The sequence below is a fragment of the Taurulus bubalis genome (genome assembly GCF_910589615.1).
Source record: "Taurulus bubalis genome assembly, chromosome: 11".
In the NCBI taxonomy this organism is placed as follows: Eukaryota; Metazoa; Chordata; class Actinopteri; order Perciformes; family Cottidae; genus Taurulus; species Taurulus bubalis.
In genome coordinates this window covers 10,363,938-10,378,670 of record NC_136599.1, presented here as the reverse complement: position 1 = coordinate 10,378,670, position 14,733 = coordinate 10,363,938, and the positions used below count along the sequence as shown (strand labels likewise).

The following is a 14,733-nucleotide window of genomic DNA, read 5'->3' as shown; positions in this document are numbered from 1 at the left end:
GAGCTCTCTTGCATTTAGCCAAGAGATCTCTGAAGAGAACAGAGGTGGAATTCCAGGGGGAGATAAAAATACCTCAGGTGTTATTACACCCTCCGTTAGAGGCCCTGCAGCCAGAGTGGGTGCAGGACAGAACAGGGGTGAGGTCCGGTAAGGAGACGTCTGTGCCGTTTCAGAAAAGTTGTTTACTAATGCCTTACCATTTAAATTGCATCAACATTTCTAACGTATTACCCTAAAATAAAACAGTGTTTAAAAGACGTCCAGGGATTGCTACTAGTCACTGCACATTCCCAGGAACTTCTATTACAGTAGCAGTCAAAGATGCTTTTGTGCAAGTCTTTCCTCAATGTAAAACTCCACACATGCATTTTTTCCAGATATATCGTCAGAGAGGTTCTGTACAGTAGGCCGTCTGCTGCTGTGGTTGGCAACCCCCTCAACTCCGCGTTTGAGGTTAGGCCTGGACAAGAAGCAATAAACACTGAAGAAAGCCATGCTTCAGAAAACGCTCTGAGTGGTGGCAGGCACAGCCAACTGTTGCTCGGCATACCGGCACACCCACATCTGCACAGCACACGACTCAAGACTCCTCAAATTGGTAAGCTCCTGACAGTAAGAGTGTGCACCTCAGTTAGACGTCAATACACACAGAACACAGTCTTCTGTTTATACTTCATTTCACTTTGCTTCATCGTCGTCTTCCAGCATAGAGCGATTAAACAATTTGGTTTCGACAGCATCCAATTTTTTATGACCAAAAATAGTCATGTTTAGAAGCAAATCTGGCCACACTCTGGCTAGCAGAGCTGTGACCTGAAGCTTCACCCTAACAAGGGACTTTCCTCCATGTTGTCTTCTATGTTTGGTAAAGGAAGTCATTTATTTCCTCAAACCCAAAGATCAAGGCAAATCTTAACCACCCTCCAAAAAGCCGGTGAGCTTTACTTCTTTAACGATACCCTACAGCAGATAAATGTGAACATTCCTAAAGCCAATTATTAGGTTCGGCATGTGAGAGGGGATCAGGTGCCCACTTTGCCGGCATAAAATGCCTCCATTCTGATTGGCTCTCACTTTCTCCATGCACAATTTTAAACCCTTGGTTCAACCTCCCTCTGTCACCCCCTGACAAAGGATCAAGGAGCAGGACACTTGCAAAGAACCGGATTATGTTGTGGATGCTGGGTCAAGGAGAAGGCTCTGGGGAATCCCAGTGATGTGAAGGTTGGCTTTATCCAGGTGTAAAACACATTGGTTTTACTAGGCCAGAAAACCCCTAACCCTATAAATAGGATTAGTTTACCTGTTCTACTCCTGTAGGCTCATGTTTTATATCAGACAGAAGCAGTAGGTCACTCCGTTGATAACAGGAAGCACTCATGAGAAAAAACACTTGGCTAAAACTTTTAAAGACGTTTTGGCAGCTGTTGTTATAACAGTTGAACACTTGCACAAAAGGTTCCTTATACTGCTGCAATATCTCCAACTTTAGAGACAAATATGGAAATATAAGCCAGCCAAAACCTAAGTCAGTCTCAGAGCAGACTTTGGATAAGCAAACTGAGAGTGCAGGATGAAGATATGGTTATGAACAAGGGCCAGGGGAAAAGCTGTTGGATGGAAGATAAACCTAAATCCTGTCATTACTTGTTCAAGGTCAACAAGGGGCTCAACAAGAGCCTCTTGAGAAGACTCCAACTTTTCTGCATCAAGTATTGCAGGCATAACGTTTAGCACAGTGTCTTAACATACAACATCAACATTAAACATTTTATTAGTAATACATGTACACCTTTATCCATATTTTCCCATCAAACACATGCTGACAAAGTAAATGTGGTACACTGCCATTGCTTTTAATCACTTTTCCTATTTCAACAACTGATCCTGTTTAACTTAAGATAAAAACCCTCATTATGAGTAATGCAAAAAACCAATGTCATTTGTTTTTTAAGTTACCAAATGTATCAGCAAAACAACCTACAGTATAGTCACCTAGTCTGTGAATCTTCCTGTCTAGACTATTTCCCTGCAGGGGATCATTCATCAGTCTATCACACAGACTGAATAGCAGGCTGTGACTTTTTTTCAGCTGTCATGATTCACAGATTGATACAAAATTAAACGATCCCCTCCAAAACAAGATTCATAAAATGAGTCAATAAATATCAACATTATATCAAGTTTATAGTCGTATGCATATCTGGGTGATATGTGTGATAAAAGAGCATTTCAGTATGCCTGAAAGCAGCCTTGATGAGGTCTGGGGAAGGAATTCCCCCAGACAGGACCACGCCTGCCGGATCTTACGCTTTGAGAGCCAGATAAAATCCCTAAGCTAAATCAAACACTTCCTTTACTCCACATACCCTTCCTCAACAAGATAGTCCCAAGAATAAACTGCCTGCATGTCCAGAGCCGAACAATTCCAACATGCAAAGCCTTCACTGCATTGTAAACAAAGACAAAAACAGACTGGATCACAATGAATGATTGTGAGTTTACAGCATGTCAGCAAATATGATACATCTCTGAATATTACTATGGAATAAAACAAAAGGATATGTAACTTTAAGTGAAATGAAGAACACCTAATACCACAAGTCAAACTTAAATCTCAGTACAAATGTAAATACATGGCATTTCTCTGTGTCAAGTTCACGTCTACATTGTAACCCATCGTGCTAACTATACATGGGATGATTTTATTAAAAATGGGCTGTAGTTGCAATCAGGACCATCATGTAATTTTTGCATTTACATAGAAGCTGCAGGGGAAACAAAACTTGACTAGATAATTCCCTTTAATAACAGTCTACATTAAAGTCAACCCAGGGGCCTGACATCTGACAAGCATAAACAAAGTCTGGGAGGATCTTCCTCTCAACAGTTGACAGACAAATTTTACCTGTCCTCATATTTCAACAACAGGCCTTAATTTGTAGGTGTACTCACACCTACAAAGACATCTGTTCGCCAGGAGTTTATGCAATAATGCAAGAAAGCAGGAGGTCTATCCTGGCCATTCATTGGAAGCAGATGTGAGGGATCCATTTCCTACTATAATAAGAGGTAATTATAGGCAAGGGGCCCCGTGTGTTCGTGTGAAAATGCGACGAGCTCCGGTGGCTAATCAGCAGAGCAACCCAGTCAGGTATATGAGAGACAGCAGTGAAACTAACTGCAGTCTCCTCCATAGGTGTGACTCATCACGGTGCTAATGGGCAAGCCAGCACAAGCCAGCACAAGCCAGTTCATGACCTTTCAAGGGGAAAAAAGTGCAGAAAGGGATAATTTAAGACTCAGCTTTCACCAGTGAGGTCACATCACTCACTCTGCTGACAGTTCTTCACAGTAAAATGTTGCTGTCTTAGACAATAAACACAAATACAACATTTTTTTTTTTTTTTTTTTTTTTTTACACGAATACAGCTGTTAGCAATCAGATGTATTATAATTTCTTTGTATACTTTCAAGTAAATCTTATGGTATTCATGTCAGCCAACACTCATTCCTCAACATAAATCCAGGTATTCCCGCCCAGGGGGCTGTATGGGAGCAGGATGAGCCATGATTGACAACACATGCTATTGCTATTGATTCCTTAGAGGACAATACATGGACAATACAACATTATGTTTTAATGTCGCTTCACATTCAACCATTCAGTGGATAAATCAGTTTCTACGGATCCATGGATTACATTTTAAAGTCACGCCCACTTCCATAGCCTTTTACATTCAGCATAAGCGCTGTAGATTCAGGGGTGACATTCAAAAGACAGTGTAACGGATACTTTTTTAAAACTTTTTTAATGTATTTTTATGGATTACCTTTGACCTAAAAAGAGAAAGAGCAGGTCTTCAGCAGGACATATTTATATGTGTATGTAGATGAGGCCTACATTATGGGTTTATGGCATGATAAGGACAAGCTCCACCTCTGGGCTGCAGCAAGAGTGCTGACTTGCCCTCACAGACAAAGCACCCAGGGCTGATCAGACCCTAATCTCTGCCTGTCTGGTTGGCCCATTCTAAAAAGCAAATGGGCATGAAAAAATATCTTTGCTCTCATTCTTCTATTATCTCCCTAAAATCTTGTTTTGCATTATTCCTGCACCAGACGAACCCCAGTGAAAAAACAGACAGAGGTGAACCATGTGCCCACAGGCAAAATCTAACTGCAGTCTAGTGTTGTGCCAGATTTGTGTGTGCCCCCATCTACACCCCTTGTACCCATGACATGGTCATAAAGGAGCCTCAGCAGGTGGAGCCCGGTAGAGAAGACAGGGCCTCTTCGTGCTGGCACAGCTGAAAGAGCCTCCTCTATGTGCTCATAGTCCACATAAATCACACAGGCTCTCAGTTCAGAGGAAGAACCATTTAATTACCCCTTTTAAAGCAATAAAAGCCTGACTGGATGTCCTGTCTGCATGAAGAAACAGAAAAGTGAGGCCTTCACTGTCTCTGATGATGACAGAAAAACATTAAGGACAACCAAGATCTGTAATTGAGATTAGCAAATCAAATATATGTACTTCACATGGTTATTAAACAAGATCAAGAAAAGACATTTGAAGTGTAGTTATGAGTGTCAAAATTTAACAAGAACGCAACTGTGCATTGATGTGTAAAAAATAAAAATCTGATCAATTAAACCTGCTATTCCCAGAACTCTCTTGATTGATGTGGTGTTGTTAAGCCACTGTTGGTGGTCACCACCTACTTACTGTAAACCTCAACTGAGAACACTGGTTGACTAATGCTTCCACAGAAGTTAAATATTGCTACGTCAGATACGTAACACATGCACATAGATGAACTTAGGGTTGTTTTTATTGTTTTGGTGTTACCCAACAGATCGCACCATCCGTTGGCGTCTCCATCTAGGCCATCTCTAATCAAAATGAAACTTTCAGAGGCATATATACAAGCCTTTAAGATAAGTATTTATGTGGCTCCTCATTCCACTGGGTCAACAGATGGTTTGGGTGGAGAGAAAATTATATACGGCCACTTTAGTCTAAAACCACAGAAATTCCCATTGCCTTACCAACTGTGCTACAAGGTCAACCTTCAGCTTCACTCGGCCTGCCAGGTACTGAGTAGACTTGTATACTGTCAAGCCTCTGGGCACATGATGGATGCTAAGCTACTTTAGTCAGCAGGGTGGTTAAGGAATCTCTGTATTTCTTTGTATTTAGTTGGCAATGCTCAACATGAATAAAGATAGGATCTGAAATCCTTCTCTCGACTTCTCCTTGATGGTTATCTGGAACGGCTTCAAGAGAATTCTATTTCAAAATCAGAAGGCTCAATGGTGATGGTTTCCAGCAGCACACAAGAAGATGTGATTTTAATCTGGCGAAATGCTCAACCACCGACCGGGTCCGCATTTGCTTCTTATTAATGGCTTTCATTCCTACATCTCACAAATAAGGTGTCTTGTACTGTATATTGCTGTTACACCTCTCTGGTTCACAAAGAACAAGCATCTCCTGGTGGCGAGACTGTCATGAAATATGTCATCCCCATGCAGCACTATTAAATGGACTGCTTAACAGCCAAGAAAGGGGGCGTGGCTTATCAAAACAATCAAACAAATCATATTTAGATTTATTAAAATAAACAATAAGGATGCATTATCACATCACTTCTGATATAAACAAATATGTGCATTTAGGATTTGTTGAGCAATAATTTTAATTTTCATAAAAAATATAGTCGGTGCATGTGTGTGTGTGTGTGTGTGTGTGTGTGTGTGTGTGTGTGTGTGTGTGTGTGTGTGTGTGTGTGTGTGTGTGTGTGTGTGTGCATCAAAGACTTTCCATTACAACACAGTTTGGCTCATGGAGCATGCATCTTTAAAAAGCGGTAAACCTGAATGGAAAATATTTCCAACCAAGAAGCTTTGCTCAGCTAAAAAACTATGAAGAAAATTCTATCTTCACATCCTCGCTGAGAGAGAAAATAAAAACAACAAGGGCTTGTACTTTTGCGTAATTAAGTCCACAGGAATTCATTAATCCTTAGTTCCATCTTGTTACTTGCCAAATTATACAAAACTTGTGTACAGCTTTAGTACCACACTCCAGCAGACAGGCCCTCCAAATGAAGTAGATATTGTTGTGTATAAGAAGAAAAAAACCTGGGATACATTTTTTATCTTTACTGCATGTAAAAAAAAAAGACTGGAGACGCAGGGGAGATGTTTAAATAAAACTTGCTTGTTGAGATATGAATGCAGAGAAATGAGAATGACTACAGATTATGGGGATTTGTAAATATAAACATACTTCAGAGGAAGAAGATTTAAGTAGGGAGGAAAATGGGAGTTTGAAAAACTACAAATACAGCGGGTTGTTTCTTTCAGTATATATAGATAGAGCTGCAGATCTGACGTGCACACAGGAAAGCCTGAATAAACTTTGCTTAAAGGGAAGTGGGGTCCTCTTGTCCTGCAGATTATTCCAGGTTTCATTTCCCCAACAGGATGGTGACTCAGCAAGAGACAAATGTTTTAGACCATCACAAGCCACTGCACCAAAACAATGGATTACCGGCAACCTCTTAACCACAAACCCATTTTGCTTTTCAGTTTGACAGATATCTCATCATGGAGCAAATCACTTGTCCAAATTGAAACTAGAAATTAGTTATTTACAGCAACTACGCTATAAATACTGATTTACTGCTTATTTACAAAGTGCAAGGATTCACCGATTGTAAAAACAACTGTGAGCAGAAGGAGTAATGAAAACGACATGTTCCTATGGGAACACGAAGTGTGTGGACGTGTGTATAACAAAGAAAAAGAGTTGTTATGTCTCACTGACATGATAACACAGACCAGATTGGTGCAGCTCTCTGCAGACAGCGAGGGAACTGAGTGCACGGCAGCGGGACTCTTCTTCTATCAAATAGAATTTGAACAGTTGCTTCGAATGCATTTTCAAGACAATTTATATGTTGCTATGCTATTCACTATGTCTGTCACAGTCACAGGGACTTTGTAATGTTTCCCGCTTTAAAACGAGAATTGTGTAAAAAAAAAAGGCTTGAATATGCTACACACGTGACACTATGCTAAACGACTGAGTCTAAAGCTGCAAGACTCAGGCAAAAAAAGCAATTCAATTATTCAACTGCTCTGGTGTTCAAAAGATACAAAATCATGCCTACTAACAAGCTCCTGAATTTGACGAAAGTGAGAAGAGAAGAAAAGCAGGTGTCAGCATTGACTTTTCACTGAGCGAATACACCTTGAAGTCTGCACAGTTCTACTTGCCGAACTCCCTTTGTGAGCATTAACAGTTTAACAACGGCTCGGGTGAATCTTTTTCAGGTTACAATAAAGTCTTGGAAAGATGTCAGCCTTTCTGTTTTCGCAGGTCGAGACTTGTAGTACAGTAATAGGAAGTGGAGGCGGGGGTGCTAGTCTCAGGGAGCGAGACACCATCAGTTCTGATAAGACACCAGAGGGGGATTTTTTATAAACACTTCACAGGATGTCGGGGTCATACCTGGTTTTAAGAGACAATGGAGAAGAAGAAAAAAAGAATGATAGCATTCCTTCAGCAAACTGAAGGAATGCTATCAAAAAAAAACACTGTTCACAGCACAAAAAAAAATGTCTTTGGTGAAAAGGGCACCAACCCCCATCAGAGGAGCTGTATATGCTGGGAGGAACCATACAAGACAATGCAGCAGCTCCCTTGAGGAAAAAGAATAATGCCCAAGTGACTTCACATCAATGCCGCTAGCAAAGACAATGGCAGATACAGTGGGGCACTGACAACTATGGAGTACCTTCAAAGGGAAGGTGCAATACAGTTAACTTAGCATTTCAATGAAACTCTAGTAAGTGCTAGCCTGAGTTCAGCCTGGGAAAAAACCTGGTGAGACAATGTGAAGAGATTTAAGAAGGCAGTTTCAGATGGGGAAACAAGTCAAGAGTCTGTAACAATCTATTACAGTCTTTTGTTCTTCTTATCAATTATATATATATATATATATATATATATATATATATATATATATATATATATATATATATATATATATATATATATGTAGATATAGATAGATAGATAGACAGATAGATAGATAGATAGATAGATAGATAGATAGATAGATAGATAGATATAATTGTTTCGCTACAGCAGCATTTATACATACAGGTAAGCAATCAAATATAAAACATGCACAATATATAAAAAAAATAGAATAGAATAATATTAAATTAAATTAACTAACAAAGCAAACAAAACAATAGTGCAAAGATGTAGCCAAACAAACAAATAGCAAATAGTGAATTCCAGCCATTTCCCAAACTGAACAAATATATATATATATATATATATAATCTTCATGCAAGCAGACTGAACAAGTATAGGGAGAAAGAAAACTGTGCCACTGTGATGTGCTAAACCACAAATAGTTTCTGACCATTAGCTGTTTTTTTATTGCGTGTGGCGTGGACTGTGCTGCGTGCCCTCAAGACATCCTGTGACCTCAACGTGACCTCTGTGGGGTTTATTGCACCTGTGGCTCCAAAACACAGGAGTGAAGAGCGATATATATTTTCAGCATATTCTACTTCATTTTTTAAAGGTATTTTTGACACATCAGGGTAGTAAATCTAGCAGATCAGTATCCCAAATAATACATTGTTTTTATCTCTGCAGCTGATGATGGATGTAGAAACATATGATCCACAAACGTATGCTTCGGAGATAAAACATAAATGTGCGAAGAGGTGTGATTGGAAAGAGTGGGACTCTAGTTACAACAAGCGGTACTCAAGAGTATGTGCGCTCATGTCAGCACATGCACAGCGTTGCTGCTGTACCAGCTGAGGCGCAGCTGTGTTTGGAGTCGGCTCTTCTGTCCGACACGGTCATGAAAGTGCCACGCTGCTGCGTATTGTGAGGAGACGTAGTTAATGTGTGTGTGGGTGTGTGTGGGTGGGTGAGGGTGTGTCCAAGGCGAGGGTGGGGTAAATACATTTGATCCTTTAGGTCTTGATGCATCTCTGCCATCTTAATTCCTAATTTGCATCACAGCACGTATCATACAGATCTCTGAGGTAAAAGAAAAATATGGTTCTGATCAATGCCTGCATTGATTGTTGTAAGAGCCAAATATGGTGTTGGAAGTATCCAGAAACATAATTGTTATATTCTCTGTATACATTGGTTGGCGCTGTGCTAATATCCTGGGCTCAGGTCTGTAGGTACTGAAATCACTGTTGTTGTCAGGTGTTTGACCCCAGATGGGAAAACGGATTTGACCGCTATCGCGGTAACAGTTTTTTTGTTGTCATTCTGCAAATGGTGCGTTTGATTTTCGGTGGAAGCAAATGGACTTCGTAACACTCCTCCGAGCTCGTTTCAGTCGTTACTGCAAAACCTCACCTTTGTGAGTCAGCGACTTGCCGAAAGTCGGTTTAGTTTAAAGAAAAGTAAGCCTGCTACAACAACTGCAATGGCAACGCAACACATAAAAATGGATGCCAATCTTGACAATTCAGCTACATTGATTTAAATAGGAATGTTAGTTCTATGCCTATTTTATTTCTATGGTCTACACTCTGCGTGTGCCCGTCTAGTTAGTAACCCTCGGCTGCATTCCTTTAAGTTGGGTACAGGAAGGTGTGCTACTCTACCTTTACGAGCTACAGGCTGCATCTACCAACCACTTCACTACAGGGGGGGCTAAGAACTACACACTAAAAAGGAATATTTCCAGCGCCTGTATCCAATGAAGCTAATGTAACAGTAGAAGAGTATACTCAGAAAGAACAAAGAAAATTGTTAGACGAACCAAATGCTGAACAAATGCTGCTCTTGAAGCGTAGCAAACCCATCGTATTGACTTCATCACACAAAGGAGTTCAAATTGCAAAAGGTTCAAAGTCAAATAGCGAGCAACGTGACTTGTGCAACTGCGTACACAAATTGAGAGTGAAAAGTTGCTGTGCAGTGGAAGTCAATCATGGCTGTGAAACAATCTTGAGGAACCTCCGCTGAACTGAGAAAAAGTCAGGTTCAGAGTCCTAACCTCTCTGACCTCTCTACCGGCCCAAGTCACACCTCACTGCAGAATCAACACATGACAGCCTGCTGGCCTGCACTCCATATGTGCCAATGTGCTTAAGGAGGGGGCGAGCCACTTCAGTGCAGCACTGTCCCATCAGCCAAGATGGCCTCTCCCCTGGGGCTATAATTCAACAATGCAATGTTTACTGAACCCAGTCTTCAAGCAATTACGTGAATGGGTCTGGAGGGGAGCGACCTTCCCTACTGTTTAAACTATGGAGTGGAGTTGGTGTTTGCACTGCTGAGCTTTGCAACTCCATAGAGTCTTCATTGACTCTGTATGGGAATTAAGCACTAGGTAGCAGGGTCTGAAACAAAAAGGCTCCACACAGAAAGACCCACCAGCTCGCCTGGTCCATACACTACCCAGCATAGACTAAAATAAGTCACCGGTTCAGACTGCACCTGAATCTCATTTAGCAGCGAATGAAGGGGTTGAGTTACACACAGTAGCAAAAGATAACAATTTACGCCAACAGCACACGCACTGCAGACTTTATAGTCATAGGAATACAGGCTGCCCTTCCCCCAACCCCGGTCCAACCCCCAATGAAGTCAAGGGACACTTGTGACAGTCTATACTGGGAGAGATCTCTGGAGCCAAAATTGTCAGCAGCGGTGCTCACAGTTGGGCTGATGTCATACATCAGAAAACAAAGTGAAACTTGTTTTATATGATTAAGTAAAACCAGAGGCAAAGACCAATGGCCTTATAAATCCATTGCTATTTGTAAAACTCTTATATGAGTGAAAACAGATTTGGGAGTTGTGGTTTTTGCAGGGTTTTTTTAATAGAATATTAAGCTGGAAAAATACTTGACTCAGATAATTTCTCACACCAGCACTGCTGGTGGCTCACAGCAGGGTACGGGCACTCATTTGTGAACTCGTACTCACACAGAGTTTTTATTGACTTTGATTGTTTGACTTGATGCGCATGACCCTGACATTCCATTGAGGAGAAAGGAGGGCCCGTAGTAACACCAGTGTGTGTGCCTAATTGAATCAAGAGGTAGTCCGCCTACTGTAGTTCAAAGTCATAATGCAAGAAACAGATGCTTGTGGTTCCAGATAATTAAATTACAATGGTATTGTTGACCTAGTAGTCAATCAAGGCTGCGGTAACAGCGTACAGGCCATCTCCTATTACCTTCCAGTGTCAGGACACAATGGATGATGATGGCCCTTTGGGGGACTGCATAGCTTCTGTGGATCGATGGAATTAAAAGATACAGAACGTGTGTTGCCTTTGAGAATGCAGGTAATGCACCTTCTGTGTCACGTTGTGTCAGCTCACAGAGTGATAGATCATGTCCATTCACGGGAAAGGCTCGGCGCTCGATAGCATGTCACATCGGGTGTTAAATATACCTTGAAGTCGTCGACACTTTAACTTTCCATACGCCTTGGATATTACTGCTCATACACTCTATATCCAGTAGGTGAAAGTCTGCTGGCCACCGCAACTATGTCCCATCATTCAAACAGGCTTTCCTTCATATCAAATCAACACAGAGAAGTCACAGATATCTCAACCATGACAGCTCTGTTTATTGGAGGGCATAAATGTGAGAGACCAGACAGGATTTATCGAGGGTGTGGGGTGTCTATTCTCAGCAGCAAAGCAATAGTCCTCCTCTATATGATTCATACCACAGATATAGCAGAGCAAAACATCTTATTTCAGACTGACATATTGATAACGAATTCATCGTTAAAGTCATTTATCAAGCAAAAAATGCAGAACATTCTGTTTCCAGGCTCTCAAAAGTGAGGATTTACTGCTTTTCTCTATTGTATAACATTGTAAATTACATATATTTGGGTTTTGGGCTACTGGTCTGAGAAACGTATCAAATTTAAGACATAATATTGGGTGCAAAAAAACATCTGCATATGTTTAAAGATAATCAATTATAAAAATAATAATTAGATGCAGTCTGGTAGTACAGGCTACTGCATAATAGTGAAAGCTGGATGAATAAAAGCTTTGTAACTTTGTGGGGAATTCCCAATATGGTGCATTCTCCCAAATGTAGTAGCTCTTGGATGAAGGAGAATGAACCCTAAGATATGGATTCATGTTTTTTTGTCCTTTTTTTTGTCCTTTTATTTGTGAATGAACACCAAATAATTTTCTGAAGGAAAGAAAATAATGATGACAAGTAAGTAAGTCGATAATAAGGACTAACAAGACTACCAATGAATGTTTGGCTCACAATATCACAATATGAAGCCAACTCCATATGTGATATTAAACATGCAGTGGAAGCAGTGCAAAGTGTAGCCTGACTAAGTTTGAGAAGGTTTGGGAGTCGAAAGGGGGGCGGGGGGGGGGGGGGGGGGGCTATGAATAGCTTGTTTCTATGGACAAACTTAGGCCAGCTTTACTTAACCGCAGCTTCTAGTTTGTCACATTACTTGTAAAAGCCCCTTTACTGTACATGCTGATATGACTGTGTGGTGTGGACCGGAATCTGTTCTACAGCCCACTTGCGTATGAGCAGACCATACTATTTACTGAACATAAATAGTAACATCAACACATGCCTGAGACTCTTTTTGTTGTTACTTTAACAGGACATAAAAGCACAGATTTGTATCTTTGACTTGACCTCTGGGGAGAACCGAGCGTTTTATAAGTCAATTTTGTGGATGAATGAAATCCACAGAGTTGAAATGTGAAAAGTAAAGAGGAAGAAAGTGTGTGCTGCACTTACAGTAACCAGCTGGCATGTGAGTATCAAACACAGGATAAGTCCACAGATCGAAGTGGTCGGAGTGCCCATTTTTCCACCAACCCAGCACAGGCTGCAAATGCTGGAGGAAAAGGAAAAGCCCGTAGTCCCTCACTCCTCCTGGCCAATGGAGCGGTGTGTTGCCTGCACCTTCTGTGTGGAGAAACCCGACTGCTCCTCTGCGCCCCACACCCGGTGGGACTTCATCAACAGGTAAAAGCGATCCTTTATCGCGCTAGTTGTTGTTTTTGTTGTTCTTTTTGTTGTTGTTTTTTTCCTAGTGGGGGAGACGTAAAATATCGGCGCGGAGAAGCTCCAAAATTGCACTCCGAAACTTGGGACTTGTAGTGCGGCTAAATGCAGTCTCGCAAAGTCCTATGCTGGAAAAAGAGGGAGAGAGAGAGAGAGAGAGAGAGAGAGAGAGAGAGAGAGAGAGAGAGAGAGAGAGAGAGAGAGAGAGAGAGAGAGAGAGAGAGAGAGAGCTGCCGAAAAAGTAAGAGGCGGAATGGAATTCGGGGAGTGCTGAAAGAGAAGATAGCTAATCCCAGTGTGTGGGGAGACGCCACGCTAGTTCTTCACATGACCGTACACACTCCTCACGTGTGTCCCCTCCTGAGGTGAATGCTATGGTGGTATTCATAGCGGCATATAACGTCTGTATGTGCACCACATATGGAGTTTATGGAAGTGGTGATGGGGGTATTTGAATAAGAGCCACTCTGCTGCAAGTAAAACGTTGGCATTCAAAACATTACTCAAATAAAAGTAAGTATTATTAAGAAAATGTACTTTAACGTATCAAGGTAAATCCCCACTACACAGCTGAAAGGAGCTCGGTGGTGGTTAACCTTCATTATATATCGTGGATTATTATTATTGATGCAGTAATATATAATATGCATGTCATAGCTGGCTACAGATACTTCTATAATGTTGGGTGGTTTTATTCGCTGTATAACAATGCTCACCACATATATGTTTTCAATCTCAATATGCAAAGTATAAATCCGACGATATGCAATACTGTGCATTGCATTGTTGCATTGCACAGGTATAAAGCAGCATATCATTGAAACACTCACATAAAAGTGACGTAAAAATACTTAAAGAAGAATGGGCTGATCCTCAGAGAATTTATTTTTTCTTCTATTGGGCAATAAACCTGCTCTACACGTGTAGTGGACTTTTCATGCCCTCAAGACATATATTTTTCAAATTCCTTCCTGGCATTCCTGAAACATAGTTCCAATCCGCTCAACATTTTTCTTAATGATTAAATGATCAATAAACGTGTCTATGGAAAGCTCATGGTCCTGAAAAGACTGAGATTCCTTTATTTTGGTAGAAAATAGAACTGCTGTTGCAGATTTATTAGCTGTACGCAGTAAACTTGAGCATTAAGTGCCCCCTACTGGTGTTAGAGGGGCATTACACCGAATACTTCTCCATGCAGTGGATACAAAGAACCAACTCAAGCATCAAGTCAAAATAGAAACTAAATGAACTGTCCTTTGTTGCTGTCCCATCAGAGACACGTCCTAAATATAAGTCCCACACAGACATAAGTGGTAACGTACTTGTCAGGACTGAAGTCAGGAGCTTTGTGGAGGACTGTATGGTTGTGTCCATTACTGTCACTGCTGTAAAGAGCACACTGTAACACTCAGAGACAGCTGTTGCCAATTAAAAGCTGAACCCAGGATGGAATTGGCAAGGACCTGTTCTCATATGTGCACCAAAATAAACTAAAAGGGAGATGAACAGGATGGGCTTATCAAGTTGGTTGGTATGTTATGAATGTACCACTTGTGAGATTGTATTTTTACAATCTAATTTGAATAAATGAATTCCAGACTTGTTTTAAGATATATAAAATGACTATGCTTTGAATGACAA

General features: G+C 40.9%; 1 protein-coding gene across 1 annotated transcript in view; it reads right to left on the bottom strand.

Moving 5' to 3' along the window:
* Nucleotides 1-12,888, bottom strand: part of hspg2 (heparan sulfate proteoglycan 2) — a gene marked incomplete at its 5' end in the record, with an annotated part of 80,744 nt that extends 67,856 nt beyond the window's left edge. Inside the window, one exon of the mRNA XM_079226624.1 lies at nucleotides 12,820-12,888. Within this exon, the coding sequence (XP_079082750.1) occupies nucleotides 12,820-12,888 (69 nt within the window). The remainder of the gene's footprint in view (nucleotides 1-12,819) is intronic.
* Between the last annotated feature and the right edge of the window lie 1,845 nt (nucleotides 12,889-14,733).